The 16,746-nt window shown below is 41.5% G+C and overlaps 1 protein-coding gene and 1 non-coding gene across 2 annotated transcripts in view; both read left to right on the top strand.

Annotated features, from left to right (window-relative positions):
• The window catches only part of fam135b (family with sequence similarity 135 member B), a 63,971-nt gene that overhangs the window by 22,110 nt on the left and 25,115 nt on the right, over nucleotides 1–16,746 (top strand). The window contains exons 4-7 of the mRNA XM_034131181.1: nucleotides 7,735–7,874; nucleotides 11,385–11,455; nucleotides 13,264–13,437; nucleotides 15,220–15,346. Coding sequence (XP_033987072.1) covers nucleotides 7,735–7,874; nucleotides 11,385–11,455; nucleotides 13,264–13,437; nucleotides 15,220–15,346 — 512 coding nt within the window. The remainder of the gene's footprint in view (nucleotides 1–7,734; nucleotides 7,875–11,384; nucleotides 11,456–13,263; nucleotides 13,438–15,219; nucleotides 15,347–16,746) is intronic.
• trnav-uac lies at nucleotides 1,907–1,979 on the top strand. Its single transcript has one exon. It is a non-coding gene; the product is annotated as a tRNA-Val (tRNA).

Below are 16,746 nucleotides of genomic sequence, written 5' to 3'. Positions count from 1 at the left end.
ACTTTAGAGCCGTGTGAGCTAACCCGGAGCTAACGGGAGAATAAACTACCGTGGAAGAGCAGTCAGCACTGCAGCGGTCGCTAAATGCCGCTGAAACACATTAATAAACAATGAACCACGGCACTCTGGAGAAAAGTATAAGGTTGGAGAAGTCGTTATTTAATTTAATCTGGCTTCATATGATTAAAAGCAACACGATCATCGACCCGACGCAGTCCCCGGCCCGTTGTTGTTGTGGGAGAAAATCAGCGACGTAAACTGTGACGTCATGACGCAGCAGCGGCAGCTCTGGGCAGTGTGAACAGAGCGGGAGCTGAAAAGGGAAACGGGAGCTGAACCAGAAAAGCTCTCGCTCGGAGCTAGAAAGGGAAAAGCGCTGGTGTGAAAGCCGCATTATAGTCAAAACCACCCTTGAATGATGGGATCGGAGACTAAAAGCTTTAGGAATCCAAACTATAACATATAATAAGTACCCTGTATCAAGATTGATGCAAAACAAGTGACATTTGACCTTTTTAGAGAGATTTAGAAAAAACCCACTTCTGGGGTCATTTGGGTGCATTTTCCATATCTCTGGCCCCCTCGTTCGATTTTGATGATTGACACCTCTTTTGAACCATTAGAGCCAATAGAATCGAGGGGAAGTTCCTAAAATCCATCTAAACATTACCCATTGGTGAATGAGTGATGCGTAGCCAGCATGCCCCGGAACCGGAAGCTGCGATACCCTCTGGTGGCTAACATTAGCAGCTAATAAAAATACTCCGTTATTGACATAAAAATGGAATGATGGATTATCAGTAATCATTTCAAAGTGACACAGACACATTGGATTAACCTATGGATTAACCTTCAGCAGCGGTTTTCTCGTTTTAATGCCATTGAACACAACTTTTGATCAGAAACCCTAACTGAACTGATTGTCCAAATATCATCTCAGTGCTCCTGTGCTTTAAATGAGGCACACACTTGGTGCACTCTTTCTAGGCAAATGAGCTGCCTTTCAAAAACAATCCAATTCACAAAGATCAGCGCGAATAGACACATGCTGTTATAGTGAAATTATAGGAATCTTCAGAGAGTTGCTGGTAACTGAAGCAAATGTTTATTTCTGCCTAAAATCATGTATCAGGATGCTTTGAGAGTTTTCCCAGAAAAACAACAAATGTATTTTTTGGAAAAACTATTCCAGGAGGGAAACAATGAGACAAATTAAAACAAAAATAAAAGAAACAAAACAAAGCATTTCCTTCCTGAATTAGGTTACCAAAGTTTAGATTACTAAATGACTCTTTTCTACTATTACCATTTACCATCATCCCATTGCAAGGCTTTATATTCCAAACATAGGAAAACACATTCAATGAAATGCAACGCAAACATTTCATCTAAAAAATAAGAATGAAATCCTTCCTGTCTCAACTGTACCTAACATTTTAGTGATACAAAAGTAGACCTTAGTGTATGGCTCTTGCATTACATTGTTCAGGTGCTGTTTTCTCCTTGTGTGCAAACATAATTGGTATCAATGTCAAAGCTGTGATCTCAGCAGAGCAGCTTTCTTATCTGAAGGTCTTATCGCTTCTGCTCGCTCGGTACATAATCAATCCCGTAAAACAAACTGCCATTCAAAAGAAGAACAGGATACTGCGTGTGAAAGCAGCAAGGGCAACTCCAGCAGCTACACTTCATTGATTTAGTCACTTCAGCCAAACTGAAGGGCCACCCAGCACAGAGAGGGCATGTAGGGTCCTTTGGGGAAAATAACCAGTCCTTCACAGGTCAATCACTTATGGTAATTCCTGCTCTGTTCACATCCCTAATCTACCTATCTCATATATCTGTAGACAGTGAGTAAGAACCCAAACAAACACAACGGGACATCTGATAAGAAAGGAGAGGCAGAGGTTTCATAGTGTAGTGGTTATCACGTCTGCTTTACACGCAGAAGGTCCTGGGTTCAATCCCCAGTGAAACCATCCTTTGAGTCTTAAAGCCCAGAGGTAAATAGTAAATTATCAGATGCAGCTCTGTGCCGAGACCTAATGGAAATATGCACGAGTGTTAACAGTATTTGTGCCAATCTAAAGTAACTGTATCAAACCTGTCCTTTAAAGAGTCCTCCCCTGCTGAAGTTCAGGTGTATATCAGTATGTAGTGTCTCTACTTTAAAGAGTCCTCCCCTGCTGATGTTCAGGTGTATATCAGTATGTAGTGTCTCTACTTTAAAGAGTCCTCTCCTGCTGATGTTCAGGTGTATATCAGTATGTAGTGTCTCTACTTTAAAGAGTCCTCCCCTGCTGATGTTCAGGTGTATATCAGTATGTAGTGTCTCTACTTTAAAGAGTCCTCTCCTCCTGATGTTCAGGTGTATATCAGTGTAGTGTCTCTACTTTAAAGAGTCCTCTCCTGCTGATGTTCAGGTGTATATCAGTATGTAGTGTCTCTACTTTAAAGAGTCCTCTCCTGCTGATGTTCAGGTGTATATCAGTATGTAGTGTCTCTACTTTAAAGAGTCCTCTCCTGCTGATGTTCAGGTGTATATCAGTGTGTAGTGTCTCTACTTTAAAGAGTCCTCTCCTGCTGATGTTCAGGTGTATATCAGTGTGTAGTGTCTCTACTTTAAAGAGTCCTCTCCTGCTGATGTTCAGGTGTATATCAGTATGTAGTGTCTCTACTTTAAAGAGTCCTCTCCTGCTGATGTTCAGGTGTATATCAGTATGTAGTGTCTCTACTTTAAAGAGTCCTCTCCTGCTGATGTTCTGGTGTATATCAGTGTGTAGTGTCTCTACTTTAAAGAGTCCTCTCCTGCTGATGTTCAGGTGTATATCAGTATGTAGTGTCTCTACTTTAAAGAGTCCTCTCCTGCTGATGTTCAGGTGTATATCAGTATGTAGTGTCTCTACTTTAAAGAGTCCTCTCCTGCTGATGTTCAGGTGTCTATCAGTATGTAGTGTCTCTACTGGATGTCATTATGTTCAGGAAGTAAACAAAGGAGTCCAATGGAAACATTTACATGCAAGAAAAAACATAAAACACAATATCCCCAATTCCTCCTGTAGGCATGTCTAATGTATATGTAAGTGTAAGTGGGACGCTAAAATAAAAGCTAAACAACACGTAATGTAATAATCTAAAGTAATAAAAAGAGTCACATTCATCCAATTTTGAGAGGAACAGCACAAACACAGACACAATACAGACCCTAAGGGATTACACTGCCTCTGTCACACATACGACAAGTCTTTGACATCAGTCACGCTCCCACACATCCCCCCGATACCCAGGGAAGCTTGATGCTGCGAGGAGTGACAGCATTATCAGGGGGAGGCCTGTGGAGAGAGTAAGAACGTCTCTGGAAAGAGCACACACTCAGCAGGGGGTCTCAGAGACCTCTCACTGATCACAGCGGGGGGCAATGTGTCAGTAGCAATGAGCAAACAGACACTATGTCGGAAACTATAGTACTGGGACATGGCCGTTGTTAAACATTTAAAACATGTATCTGATTCCCCCTTGCTTCTATAGCCTAGCTAAACTAAGGCCACGTTTACACGGAGACGAAAAAACGAAAACGAACCTTAGGCCACATTTACACAAGAACGAAACGGCTTGTATCTGCATAGTTTCTCTTGCGTATAGCCCTATTATTTACACGAGGCCGTAACAAACGGACCCCACAAACGATAACGGGTCCCAAGGTGGATAGATTTGCAAACGAAACTCTCTGGGGGGTCAAACGAGTCTGTGTAATCGCCTCTATACGAATATTTCCTGAAAAAATAACGATAGCCCCACCTCTCCCCGCCTCTGCTGCTCACTGCTGTAGCACTAGCAGTAGCTACTGTCAGTAGCTACTGCTAGTGCTACTGCTACTGACCATGCTACAGATGTTAGTGCAAAATCTACAGCTCCTCTACCACAACCATCAGCAACAAGTGGACATGGAGAATTACATGAACTACATGTTGCTAAATCCACCACGGGGCATAAACAGAAGGGTAGCCATGGCAACATTGCTCCGGGCTGCTCCGGGATCTTCTTCGCTGCTTTTGGTGTATTTTGTGGCGTAAGTTACAGCGCCACTTACAGTCCCGGCATATGTACTACAGCGTGTCCAGCGCTTTCGAGCGGTCTCGTGTGGAAGTACAGCGCCACTTACAGTCCCGCCATATGTACTACAGCGTTTCCAGCGGTCTCGTTTGAACAGACACGTTAAATGAAACGAAAGCATGTGAACGGAAGACTTTTTTGAAAATGCATACTGTGCATAAACGCAAACGTTCCCGTGTAAAAGCAGCCTTAGTCGATATCAAAAAAGTCTTCCGTCCACACGGAATCGGCTCAAGAAACGTGTCCGTCCACACGAGACCACTCGACCCGCTGGAGGCGCTGTAGTACATATGCCTAGCCTCTAAGTGGCGCTGTACTTCCGACACAAAATACACCAAAAGCACCGAAGAAGACCCCCACGAGCATGGTTGCCATGGTTGCCCTTCTGTTTATTCTCCGCGGTGGATTTAGCAACATGTAGTTCATGTAGTTCTCCATGTCCACTTGTTGCTGATGGTTGTGGTAGAGGAGCTGTAGATGTTGCACTAACATCTGTAGCATGGTCAGTAGCGTCTGGAGCACGAACGCAACCCTGTGATCCTCCATTGTTGTTGTTGTTGGCGAAACACATCAGCAATGACGCGGGTGATGCGGGGGTGAGCAGCAGAGGTGGGGAGAGGCGGGGCTATGGCGTCATCGCTATCAGGAAATGATCGTATAGGGCAGGGGTCGGCAACCTTTTTGATATGAAGTGCCATTAAAAAAAAATGTTTTTATCAGCGTGCCAACGATCGAGAATTATCAACGGGGGGGGGTCGTTGAGGAGCTTGACGCTCGTGAACTATCAACAGGAGGGCGGGGGGAGCCTCGCTGCGGGGAAGTAGTGTGTGGACCTGTCAGCACAACTTACATGATGCCGAATTTAACAAACACATTTAAATAATTGGTTTAAACGGCATAATAATAAGGACGATCGTCCGTTCTGTGATTCTCCAGAACACACATGTTATGATATTAGGGTCATGCAGAGTGAGATGAGATCGCTGTCCCTTTAAGAGAGAGAGAGAGAGGGGTGTGGCGTGTGCATGTGTGTGTGTGGATGGTAGAGCGAGAGTGAGCGAGCGTGTGTATGTTTCTGGAAGTGAAACGAGGCAGCAGAAAAAACAGAGGTCTGTGATGTATTTTGTGAAACAGAAGAACAGATAAATAAATGCAACAGCCTCCCAAGAAGAGCTCGCCTCTCTCCAGTCATTTAAGCTAAAGTGGGTTATTGAACCTAAAGCTTGTTGCTTCTGCCCTCCTCGACTACGGTCTGGGAGCCGACAGGAAAGTTCAACACACAGATGGCCAGTCCGCCCCTTTGTAGCATATTATTTCAATGAGAGATGAGCAGATCGCCACTGGGCTTTCAACTAAAGACACAGCCACGCAAAAACTGCAGCATTTGTACAGTTCCTTATGGGTACTGCAATTTGTGAAGTGCTTTCCTCCGTGGTGAAACGATCAGCCCTGCACCACGGAGGAAAGCGGCAGAAAGTCGCCTGGAGTTAAAGAGAGCGGGGCTGCGCTGCGTGCATGGCTTCCTTCTGCAGGTAATGGGGAGACGCGCTCTGGCGGCGGTCTCGTTCAGGATCCGAAAATACAATTTAAATATTTTGCACACTTATTCCACTTATTCCTAGTGTGCCACTGGTTACGGTGCCGCATGCCAATGCTGGCACGCGTGCCAGGGGTTGCCGACCCCTGGTATAGGGCGTACACACGGAGCCGTTTGGCCCCCCAGAGCGTTTCGTCCGCAGATCTACCCACCTTGGGAGCCGTTATCGTTTGAGGGCTCCATTTCCACGGTTCCGTTACGGCCTCGTGTGAACGAACCGTCCATACGATAGAGAACTGTAGCAGATACAACCCGTTTCGTCTCTGTGTAAATGTGACCTAAGTTAACCCTACTGTAGCTGCTTCTTCATATTTGTTCAAGGTTTCTTTGACTTTGAAATGCATAGGTTTGACCATTCATAAGCAGATAGATGTACACTGATAACAATGGGGAGTAAGATTGACTTAGGGAAATCTAGGTAACAAATTGCACTCAGGTAGCCTAAGTAAATTTAACAACGTATATTTCAAGTAGCATCTACTTACATTACATGTCACTTGTTAGTCGCTTTTATCCAAAGCGACTTACATACTCAATACTGTGGGCAATCCCCACAGGAGCAATTGTGTCTTGCCCAGGGACACAACGACATGCTGACTGCAGTGGGGTTTGAACCTGTGACCCCCTGATCCAAACACCAACGCACAACCCACTGCACCACACGCCTCCCAGTTACAGTTAAGAAGTCTTTGTTACTAAAGGCACTCAAGTAAACTTTGCTGTCAAATGTCAGTTTTTGTAAGTACATTTGACTTACCATTGCATCGTAGATTTGATTTAAGATTACATTTGCATCTTATTACTGTACAAATCTTCAGTAAAAGATGTTTGGCTTTTCAGGTTGTTTTTACTTGCTATTCTTACCTTTTATTTAATAAATATGTAGGTAATATTTAAATATAATTATTAAGTATCATCAAATGCAATTCTTATTCAAAACCTGTTTTACACTAAGGCTACTACAAAACATGAAACAGTTAGAATAGATGAGAAAGATCTTTGTTAATTCTGTATGGACGAATATGTGCTGTTATATCCTATGCATGGTGCTATGGTGTCTTACCACTAAGTGTTTAGGAAGGTTTTCACTTATTTGGTCTGGAACAAGTGAAAAAGGACACATTATTGTTTGTTATTTCTTCTCTGGTTCCTGTTTAAACTGCCTTTTTACAAACGACCCAAGAGGCTTTACACTGTAGTGAAACAGACTGCCAGGTCCCCCATTGATTGGACAGTTTTGGCAATTGTCATCCTGCATTATCAGGACCGAAACGAGGAAATCGAATTGCGATGAGTCACAAGCTTCTGCAGCAAACTTCTCATGTGTTTATTTCTGTTTCTTCAAAGATCTTTTGTAAATTAAGGCTGTTGACTGGAAACAGGATGTTGACTGTTGACCTACATTATGGAAAAACCCACGCTTAGTAGTTTAGGTTTTGAAATCATGCTCAAATCTCAGACTGTTATCATTAAATTATATAGTTGATTTCACCTCACAAACTAACCCCATGCGAATCCACTTCAAATCGTACCAACACCCCCCCGCCCCCCCTTTTCAGGTGGTCCTGATCCAGTTGTTGGGTCCGCTCTAATATTGATTGACAGATTTCACACTAGCCAAATTAAACTATACTAATTGGGCAACGCTTCGTACCTGTGGAATTAAAAACTTGGGTAGTTAAAAAGCTTATAAATGAATTGAGATTTACAGCAAATCCAGCTAATTCTGTAATACTAATAAACATGTGCTGAAATCTTAGCAGCTGTTCCAATATCTGAATACAAACACTCAGATCCCTCACCAATCCCAGTAAACATTCGCAAATGTCAGGTCAAACAATTGTAAAACCCCTTTGTGCATTTTTTAATCTTGGTACAAACTCACAACCAAATGAGACTCTAATTGGAAATGGGGTTTTGAAATGTGTATTAATTGCAGTGTAAAAGCTGCTGCAGTGCATTATTGATACTGTATCTGTTTGCGTTGATAGTTGATAGCATGTTGTTGTTGTTGTTTTCATCAGGAGAATGCAGCTTCAGCTCGGCGGGGGTTTACGACGGCACCGTGTTCAGCCGGATATTTCAGATCCTTTACAGGAACGAGGAGATTACAGTGAACGACTGTATGATCTTCAAAGTCCACCTGCTGTTAGACGGAGAACGGGTGAGTCATGCTGGTGACATTTTCTGTACACACACACACACACACACACACACACACACACACACACACACACACACACACACACACACACACACACACACACACACACACACACACACACACACACACACACACACACACACACACACACACACGTCAAGGGAGAGGAGAGATTCAGCGAGCTCAAGGTGTACACACTATACAAACAGCACCTGTTCAGTAATGATGGATCAACATCACACACACACACACACACACACACACACACACACACACACACACACACACACACACACACACACACACACACACACACACACACACACACACACACACACACACACACACACACACACGCACACAAAACCATAGGAGATACGTGCCTAAAAGCAAAGCATTTGCCTTAACATAACCTGAAACTGATCCTCAAATCAAATCTAGAACCAAAAGGTCCTCACAACAATAGCTGGTCAGTAATTGGTCTTTGCAAGAAAAAGCTCGATCGAAGCATGCACACACACACGGTGCTCTATGTGTGTGTATGACATGCTAAAAATAGCCGTTATGACTGCGATCAGTATTGCCAGAGAAACAGCTTTCTGCATTCCCACAGATCCAGATTGTTAACACTTGGCTACGTTCAGAGACAGTGTGTCACAACCTATGAATACAAATCAGAAGAAGACACGGCGAGGAATCTTATGTTAGAAATTCAAGTAATCGAGTTTAGGGATTAATGGAGGCACATATCATTAATATGATGATCTTAATATCTAATCTAAGAAGTCAAATATAGGGGTTTAAAAAGTACAATATTAACCTTCAAAATGACGTGTAGTAGAAATTTAAAGTAGCACAAATTGCAATACTAAGAAAAGGGTATGGCAAACTTGTACTTAAGTAGAATACTTGTAAGTCAATGTACTGAATTGCATTACTCTGCTGTACACTTGCACCCACTTTGTTGAGTTTTACTGTGCGATGTTCGACCCAAGAGTGTTTTTCCATTGACCGATTTTAGTCTTCTCAGAAGTCTGAAAAAAACAGGGTTACCAGAAAAAACTGAATACACAAAAGAGTGTAGCAGGAATATGTTTTTTCTCTTTTTCCATCCCATTCATCATCTTGAAACCCGTAAGATTCATCTTTCAAACCTCTGCCAGGGGATCAGAGCCTGACTCCCAGACTCAGAACTATTGATTGTTTCACAAACACGGCAAAGACCCTCTCTTATTAAAAGTGCAGCAACTGAAGCAAATATAGATAATCATTTGGTGATTAGTGAAACCCTACAGCCTGAAAGATATCCTTAAAGGGAAGCAGTCTTAGAAACTTACACTACAAAACGTGACATTGTTTGTGTAAAGGACACCGATTTTTTTATAAATTATGAAGTTTGAGGCTTCAACGTCCACTGAAGCTTCTGCTCCACTGACAAGACGGAAAAAACAGCGAAAAACAAAAGCACTTTCCTAATTGATCCATGAAATCTGGTGTACCAATACCATCATTAATTCATAAAACAAACTATCATAATTTAATCCAGTTTACATTGTTTATCCTTGATTGAGTTTCAACTGCTGCACATTAAATAATGCAATTGTTGGCCGCAATGAACAGTCTACAAAAAAAGTTAAAAACTGCTAATAATTCAACAATAGTGGATGGAAAAAAGCAAATATTTGGGTTTTCTTTTGCCTGTTCTCTAGAAATTCGGCATATATTGGCGATACATCTGAATGGACACCTGACTAGATTTCAATAACTGTGTTTGGACCTCAAACCATCTGTCGTGGCTCATTCTTGTAGGATATTTAAAACTGTGCCACATTAACAAGGATCCGCTTCTTGACTCGCGCGTTAAAAACAGGACTTGAGCTGGCCATGAAGACCAACCATACATAACCCTGATTCGTAGCTGTCAAGTTCATTTTTTTAAAGCCCTAACTGATCTAGACACTGAAACGTTATGAGGATCATTGAGTTTAACAACTTGGATTTGATGTGATTTAATTGACGGACACATGTAAATGGCCCCCGTTGCCCCTGTGTTGCGTCTAAATGATCAGGCGTGTAAACCTGCCAGACAGTTATTGATGTCCTGTCCTTTACGTTTTCACCGTGGGCGCGACCTGAAAATCCACTCCGCCTGTTTTTGTTGTCAGGAGCCACCGGAGCTCGAATTGATCAGCGGTGACAGCGATTAGACACCGCCCGAGCTGAGGAGATAAAATGGCCCCTGCACAAAGCTAATCATCCATATGATAGGCATAGCTCACACATTGACATGTGGCACCATCTCTCAGCCACTCTCTGACATATCTCTGCAGTCGGATGTCTGTGGAAACATCCCTGCCTCACTCAGAATGAGAATATTCTGTCTGCCTGGCTCCTAATTTTAGAATATTTCATTAAACATGGACGTGGATCTGGAGGTGTGGAGACAGAGGAGATTCAGGGCATATCAGATTTCAGCTGTAAGCTCTCCCGAAGGCTCGCCGCTCATTAACCTTCCGGAGGTTATCTGCCGCTCACAGCCACAGATAGCACAGACAGAAATAGCCGCCCCATTTCCCCTGTGTACACCCGTATGTATATGCTCAATCAATCAGAACATCAATTACCAACATAACTGATTCCCTATGTCTGCCGTACAGTATGTGTCTGTGGATGTTACGAGAAAGAACTGTGAATAACCTTTATTATAATCAGCAATGCTGCATATCCAATCTTCAAAGACGCCACTGCCTTTGTAGTTTGCTCGCACCTTTTCATTCTTTCAAATTCAAATATCGTATTTCCATCAGCATCCACAGTATTCTATGGCTCTTTGAACATGAGAGCAGTTCTGTTCAACCTACGTCAGAGTTTAAGAAATGCATGAATACAGTTTGTAGATCACACGGAGAACATAAACATGTTGTTGAAAAGAACAAAATCAGCATTGCATGAGGCTCTATGCAGTATTTTCATGCATTTAAATGTTCATTATATCCTTGTTTGTCACTTGGGATCAGACGTCCTCTTTATTGATTCAGTTCATAACCTTCATAGCCATGCAACATGTAAGGGATAATATGCAGCGAGACACTCATTAATGAACAAGAGAACAGCGGCAGTGTGCTCAGGATCCCTGACAAATACTTATTTCTGCACGATGATATGACTGCACATAGACCATCGCTAAGGTTGATTGAGGGACTGTTGAATTAACAACCTCTTATTGTATTGAACATATCAATAAATGAAAATGAAAACACCAAATGAGGAGATAAGTCAGTGAGCATTGGAGTTCAAATCATTAGTCATTAACAGCCCTAATTACTTTGATTGATTTCCATGCAATCCTGAGCACTTCCTGTCAGAAAACAGGATGCATCCTTGTAGCAGTGCTTGACATGTTAAGGACATATGGGATGATGGTTTCATTCTTTATTCTTCTCCGATCCATGTTGCATTTGTACGATCATGTTGAGACATTAACAATACTACTGTTCTAATGTTTTGAAGGTGGAGGAAGCCCTGAGCGAGGTGGACTTCCAGCTGAAACTGGATCTTCACTTCACAGAAAATGAGCAACAGTAGGTTTTGGAGCAATTTGAAGCTCTGTGTGTTATTGTCCTTGTATGTCTTTGAGAAAGAGACTGTGTGTGTGTGTGTGTTAGACACTTTCCCCCTGTGCAGCTTTTATGCTTGAGTAAGAATGCAAACTAGGCATGGATAAGGGCTATTTTGGCTCACCTGATCACAACTTCTGTGCTAACATTACATGATTACTGGGATTATTTGTCTGTTTTCTTTGGACAAAAGAAGACAAATAGCTGGTTGGCATTAGCATAAGGCACTATTTTTGTCGAGACCCTGCTTTTCTATTGGCCTGCAACCGCACATTAGTGAAGAGTGGTGTCTTGTTTGTGTGTTTTAACTGTTAATTCACAATTTTTGTCATACCTGTGTGATTATAGTACTTTTCAACACTACACAGGACAGGAATTATGGAGCTTCTTGTACATATCATAACAAAGACAGTGGTTGCTTTTAGTCTGTATGACTGCAGACTAGGTGTCCATTACTATTCCAGTCAAGATCCAGACTCTTTCTCTTTCACTCTGTCTTTTGTAGCTGCCTTGATAGTATGCATGATGTCACTAAAATGTGAGATTATTGGTGAAGCAGACGAACACATTCTGACCTTTAACCCTAACCCCAAAAGGCAATGATAATATGATTTGTACTGTTTCTAGTTGTGTACCAGCATGACTTATTCAACTGGAATAAGAACTAAATACGGAGTAAGAATCCAAACAAGTGTCTGTGAAACTGACTTAAAGGTCACCTATCATGCAAAATCCTCTTCTTCATGTCTCTTCTTCATCAACATGTGTCCCCTCTTCTTCATGTCTCTTCTACATCAACACGTGTCCCCTCTTCTTCATGTCTCTTCTACATCAACATGTGTCCCCTCTTCTTCATGTCTCTTCTACATCAACACGTGTCCCCTCTTCTTCATGTCTCTTCTACATCAACACGTGTCCCCTCTTCTTCATGTCTCTTCTACATCAACATGTGTCCCCTCTTCTTCATGTCTCTTCTACATCAACATGTGTCCCCTCTTCTTCATGTCTCTTCCACATCAACATGTGTCCCCTCTTCTTCATGTCTCTTCTACATCAACATGTGTCCCCTCTTCTTCATGTCTCTTCTACATCAACATGTGTCCCCTCTTCTTCATGTCTCTTCTACATCAACATGTGTCCCCTCTTCTTCATGTCTCTTCTTCATCAACATGTGTCCCCTCTTCTTCATGTCTCTTCTACATCAACATGTGTCCCCTCTTCTTCATGTCTCTTCTACATCAACATGTGTCCCCTCTTCTTCATGTCTCTTCTACATCAACATGTGTCCCCTCTTCTTCATGTCTCTTCCACATCAACATGTGTCCCCTCTTCTTCATGTCTCTTCTACATCAACATGTGTCCCCTCTTCTTCATGTCTCTTCTACATCAACATGTGTCCCCTCTTCTTCATGTCTCTTCTACATCAACATGTGTCCCCTCTTCTTCATGTCTCTTCTTCATCAACATGTGTCCCCTCTGTGTAAAGAGACTCTGAAAGTTTCAGGAACAAAGATTCTCTCTCTTTTTGTCCTGATCCATTTCTATAAAAACCTGTCTGAAAATGAGCTGATCAGATTTTGGCCACTTCATGATGTCATAACGATGTTTTGGCTTGTGTAACCATTAGCATTATCTGTTTGGTATTTCGAGCCAAACACTTCAGAGACATGTTAGGTATATATCTGAGAGTTATAATAAAGTAATGAAAAACAGTATAATAGGTGTCCTTTAATATATTGTCTAATGCCGGTCTCTCCTCTTCCCTTCCTCAGGCTGGCAGAGATAGCGACGGTGCCGATGATCAGCAGTCGGACCCTCTGCCTCCACTTCCACCCACGGAGAGGTCTCCACCACCATGTCCCCGTCATGTTCGACTACTTCCACCTGTCTGTCATCTCCGTCTCCATACATGCTTCACTGGTTGCCTTACATCAGCCGCTAATCAGGTAGAGTTCACAGGGGGCTTTTTCACCACATTTGCATTTGACAGACCTTGAAATTGCACAAAGACCTTTTTGATCCTCCTTAGTTATGCCTGTCAAGCTTTCCACTCAAGGACAGCAGATGTTCCTTTTAGAATCAGATTTAGAATAGGAGAGTTAGTCATGTTTAGCAGACATCCATCTATTTGGACAGTTTAAATGACTATGGCTAGCAGATTTGATCTACTGTAGCTAGCTAGAGAATTAAGCTAGCATTAGCTTTATGTGTTGAAACAACCCTTTGGCTGAATGTATTATGTTCTGACCCTAACCCTTTTTGCAGCCATAGGAAGAGAGATTATTGTCCTGGATATTAACGGTCTATTCCCAAATTAAGAATCTACACATTTCTCTAGTTTCAAATAACATGATAGCATCCATGACTGCCACGATTGCATTAGTCTTAAACAGGTTTTTTTTATGTAAACCGTTACAGTCACATACAAGTGTTACCTAGTTAGTTAATGATGTCCTATTTGAAGTCCTTTAAGTAACACTAGGTTAGGAAGTAAGCTAGTCAGAACTACTAATAAGTGTAGCTTGCATCAAGATAAACCACGTAAAAGCAATTCCTCAATGCTTGACCTTCACACTTCCCATTTACACAGGTTTAACTTTAAGTTATCTGACAGACGTCATGTGCCTATAGCTAAAAGGGCTGAGCCTAAGGACTATTGCTATAAGAGGTTTAATAAAGAATCAACTTGAAATTAATCACAAGCAGTCTTTGTGTAAAATCTGTAATTGCAATCATATCCATAATTAAGAAAACAAACTCAAGTAAATTAAATACTTGAACAGCTTTTCCCCCCTCAGTCCTATTTGTATTCGGCAAACACAATGAAGAATGTATCCGTTAACTGATTCAATAGATCGTTTTTCAAACACTTAACTGATTAATTCATCCGTCATTATCATATCACCAGCGTTTAGCCGTGCATTACATAGATTACAGCAGCACTTGATTGATTGGAGCAGTATCAGCTTGCGGTCTCTCAGTTTATCTGTCTTCCTACACACACACACACACACACACACACACACACACACACACACACACACACACACACACACACACACACACACACACATACACACACACACACACACACACACACACACACACACACACACACACACACACACACACACACACACACACACACACACAAACTAACCTCTGGATGGAAGAGAACTGTCTGCTCCATAGCTTCTCTTCATAACTGGACTTAAATTCCCACTGTACATTTTACATTCATATTCTATTTAATATTGACATGTATATATATATTTTTTTTTTTATTTGTTATCTTTTAACTCTACCTATCTATCCATCTATCTATCCATCCATCCATCCATCTATCTATCTATCTATCTATCTATCTATCTATCTATCTATCTATCTATCTATCTATCTATCTATCTATCTATCTATCTATCTATCTATCTATCTATCTATCTATCTATCTATCTATCTATCTATCTATCTATCCATCTATCTATCTATCTATCTATCTATCTATCTATCTATCTATCTATCTATCTATCTATCTATCTATCTATCTATCTATCTATCTATCCATCCATCTATCTATCTATCTATCTATCTATCCATCTATCTATCTATCTATCTATCTATCTATCTATCTATCTATCTATCTATCTATCTATCTATCTATCTATCTATCTATCTATCTATCTATCTATCTATCTATCTATCTATCTATTTGTCCTCTCTCTCTGCAGCTTTGCTCGTCCAGGGAAAGGCTCCTGGCTGGGGAAAGGTTCGCCCGAGAGTCCGAGCGACCCGTCTGCCATGTCGGTGGAGAACCTTGTGTTCGGAGCGGGATACTGCAAACCTGTCCTCTCTGAGGTATGTTAACCTTTCAGCAAATAGAAAGCCACACACAGTCAGAGCCGATTTGTCTCACAACACTGATAACAGCTCCAAATGCTCCAGTCTCAGCTCCCTATTTATATACCCAAGCAAGCCGCTAAATGTCAAGCGATGACGTAAACATGATCTGGGTTTTAGGGACAGAGGCTGTTGGATTTATCTGTGATTTGTTTTTGCCATGTTCCCCAGAAGCAACAGGATTCAGCCCGATCTGGATTACTGACTCTGGACCATGTGTCCTTCAGAATCTCTCATTTGTTGGGGCTCGGTGGAGTCTTGAGGCTTAAAGAGCAGAGGCCAGCACAGAGATTATTACTGGATGCACTGCAGCTCTTTGTAATATCTGATGAACCTGCCCAGGCATGCAGGCTCCAGGCTGAGCATCTGGAAGTGATAGCAGCTCTCTGAAATGATGGTGGAGCCTTCCTCTCGGGCCTCATGTGACCATTTACTGTACAATTAGGCTGCACAATTGCATGATGACAGAAATGATAATAGGATTAGTGTTATCATGATTAATAATCATGGTGTGTCTGCCTTTATAGGAACCAAATTATGTTATGGCCCTTGCGGTCACTGCAGTTGCTTACAGTGCTTCCCAAGTAACAGTATGTGGATTATCTGTTGTTGGTAATATATGGATATATATAATTATTTTAGGAAGCTTCTCAGAACAACCTTGGCACATTGAGTGGTTTGAAACCAAAGTGACAAATGTTCATTCGGTTTGAAGAAGTGAAAAATGATTCTGCGTTATGTCGCTGAATCAGCCTTTCCAGTTTTTCTACAGTTACTCTCTGCATCCAAAGTTTGTACAACATTCAGTACAAATAGCTTTTCCGAGAAAACTAACAGCTAACTTCTAACAGAGTCAGTCGGTCTGGAGTTAAAGGAATAGTTCAACATGATGGGAAATACATATATTCAAAAGTAATCCAGGATGTCACATTTATCTTTTCAGTTTTCTTCATTCTTCCTGGATCAGTTTAACAATTATTAACAATTTGTTTTAAAGCTGTGCAGTTGTGAGTTGCCTCTCCTTTGCATATGTGCATTGCATTGCAGGAAATTACAGTGTCCTTAATCCATAGTACTTAGTCATTCTAGAAAATATATACATACTGTATGTAGTCAGAAAAGAAAGTAAACCTAAATAAACAGTATGCATACACTTAATGTTGGTCAGTGTTCACTTTTTCTTTCACAATGCAATGCACAGTGCGAATAGGGAAAATGCACATTTACATCCTGTTAGTTTATAAAGCTTATGTTTTTTAACCCTGCTGCTAAAACAGTAAACTAGGATATTAGTATGAAGACCTTTCTTTTCAGAATCCGTCTGCTTATGATTTGAAACACAGCTACAGTGTCCACAA

The sequence above is a fragment of the Trematomus bernacchii genome, unplaced genomic scaffold (assembly GCF_902827165.1).
Source record: "Trematomus bernacchii unplaced genomic scaffold, fTreBer1.1, whole genome shotgun sequence".
In the NCBI taxonomy this organism is placed as follows: domain Eukaryota; kingdom Metazoa; phylum Chordata; class Actinopteri; order Perciformes; family Nototheniidae; genus Trematomus; species Trematomus bernacchii.
The sequence above is the reverse complement of the archived record's forward strand: the minus strand, read 5'-3'. Positions and strand labels throughout refer to the sequence as shown.